The 928-nt window shown below is 37.2% G+C and overlaps 1 protein-coding gene across 1 annotated transcript; it reads left to right on the top strand.

Annotated features, from left to right (window-relative positions):
• Nucleotides 1–532: 532 nt before the first annotated feature.
• Nucleotides 533–697, top strand: SARC_15784 (hypothetical protein; the record flags this gene model as incomplete). The annotated part of the gene is made up of 1 exon (XM_014290102.1): nucleotides 533–697. A coding segment is annotated over one exon (165 nt), but the record flags the coding sequence as incomplete, so codon positions are not given.
• Between the last annotated feature and the right edge of the window lie 231 nt (nucleotides 698–928).

Here is a 928-nt window from a genome sequence, read left to right as displayed (position 1 = left end):
GCGCCCTGTACTGGTGGATTGAGACCTATGCTGTGGTATGTTTTACTGAGAATTGATACTGGTATGGTAGCCCAGGATGTTGTACTACTACACATCATAAATTGAGGTTTCGTATTTCTATTGTATATATCATATTATAATATATTATATATCATTTGGTATGTACTATATGTATGATGTATATGACCTCGTACGGAGAGATGGCTGGCTAATAGAGTCTGCATCTGGGTCTGACAGAAATGTGTTGTTTTTATATATATCAGTAGCACTGCACTTTTAACCAGATCAAATCATTGAACTGAACTTCCTCGGCATTATTTTATGCTATTTACCTACTGAATTTTGGGGGCGAGATATGGCATATTATTCTCGGTTGGTGCTAACCCCTATATCAATCATTTTAGGACAAATGCGGGATCTGCGATTGGTTCTGATCCAATCCCGATATTGTAGGCCAGGCCCAATATTTTGTGGACTAAAGTGGGTGCAATGAATCCGTGGTTGGTACTAATCCCAATTCCAATATATTTAGGACAAATGCGGTTACAAAGAATTTACAGTGGGTGCATGGGAGGACTTACCTGACCAACCGGGAGTGCGAAAACGGGACTTAACGTTTATTACTCCGTTGGCAAAGAATAGTTTTGGCCCTACGGAAGCCCCAGTCGAGATGGAGCAGTATCTACTGGTTGAGTGAGTTATCTCCGTTTCCTAATATTATGAATGCGTTCTATTGCGTAGATATAATGCAAGCAAGAGATATATACGAACTTATTGCTGGAGCGCAATATGTACGTTTACGTACGTTTGAAACATATCTATCTGATGGGTATATATACTGATCAGGATGTAATTAGTACGTTGTATACATAAATATATATATATATATATATATATATATATATACTATACTACATATATATATTAT

Source organism: Sphaeroforma arctica, assembly GCF_001186125.1.
Source record: "Sphaeroforma arctica JP610 unplaced genomic scaffold supercont1.6729, whole genome shotgun sequence".
Classification (NCBI taxonomy): Eukaryota; class Ichthyosporea; order Ichthyophonida; genus Sphaeroforma; species Sphaeroforma arctica.
This window is presented reverse-complemented; position numbering and strand designations above follow the sequence as displayed.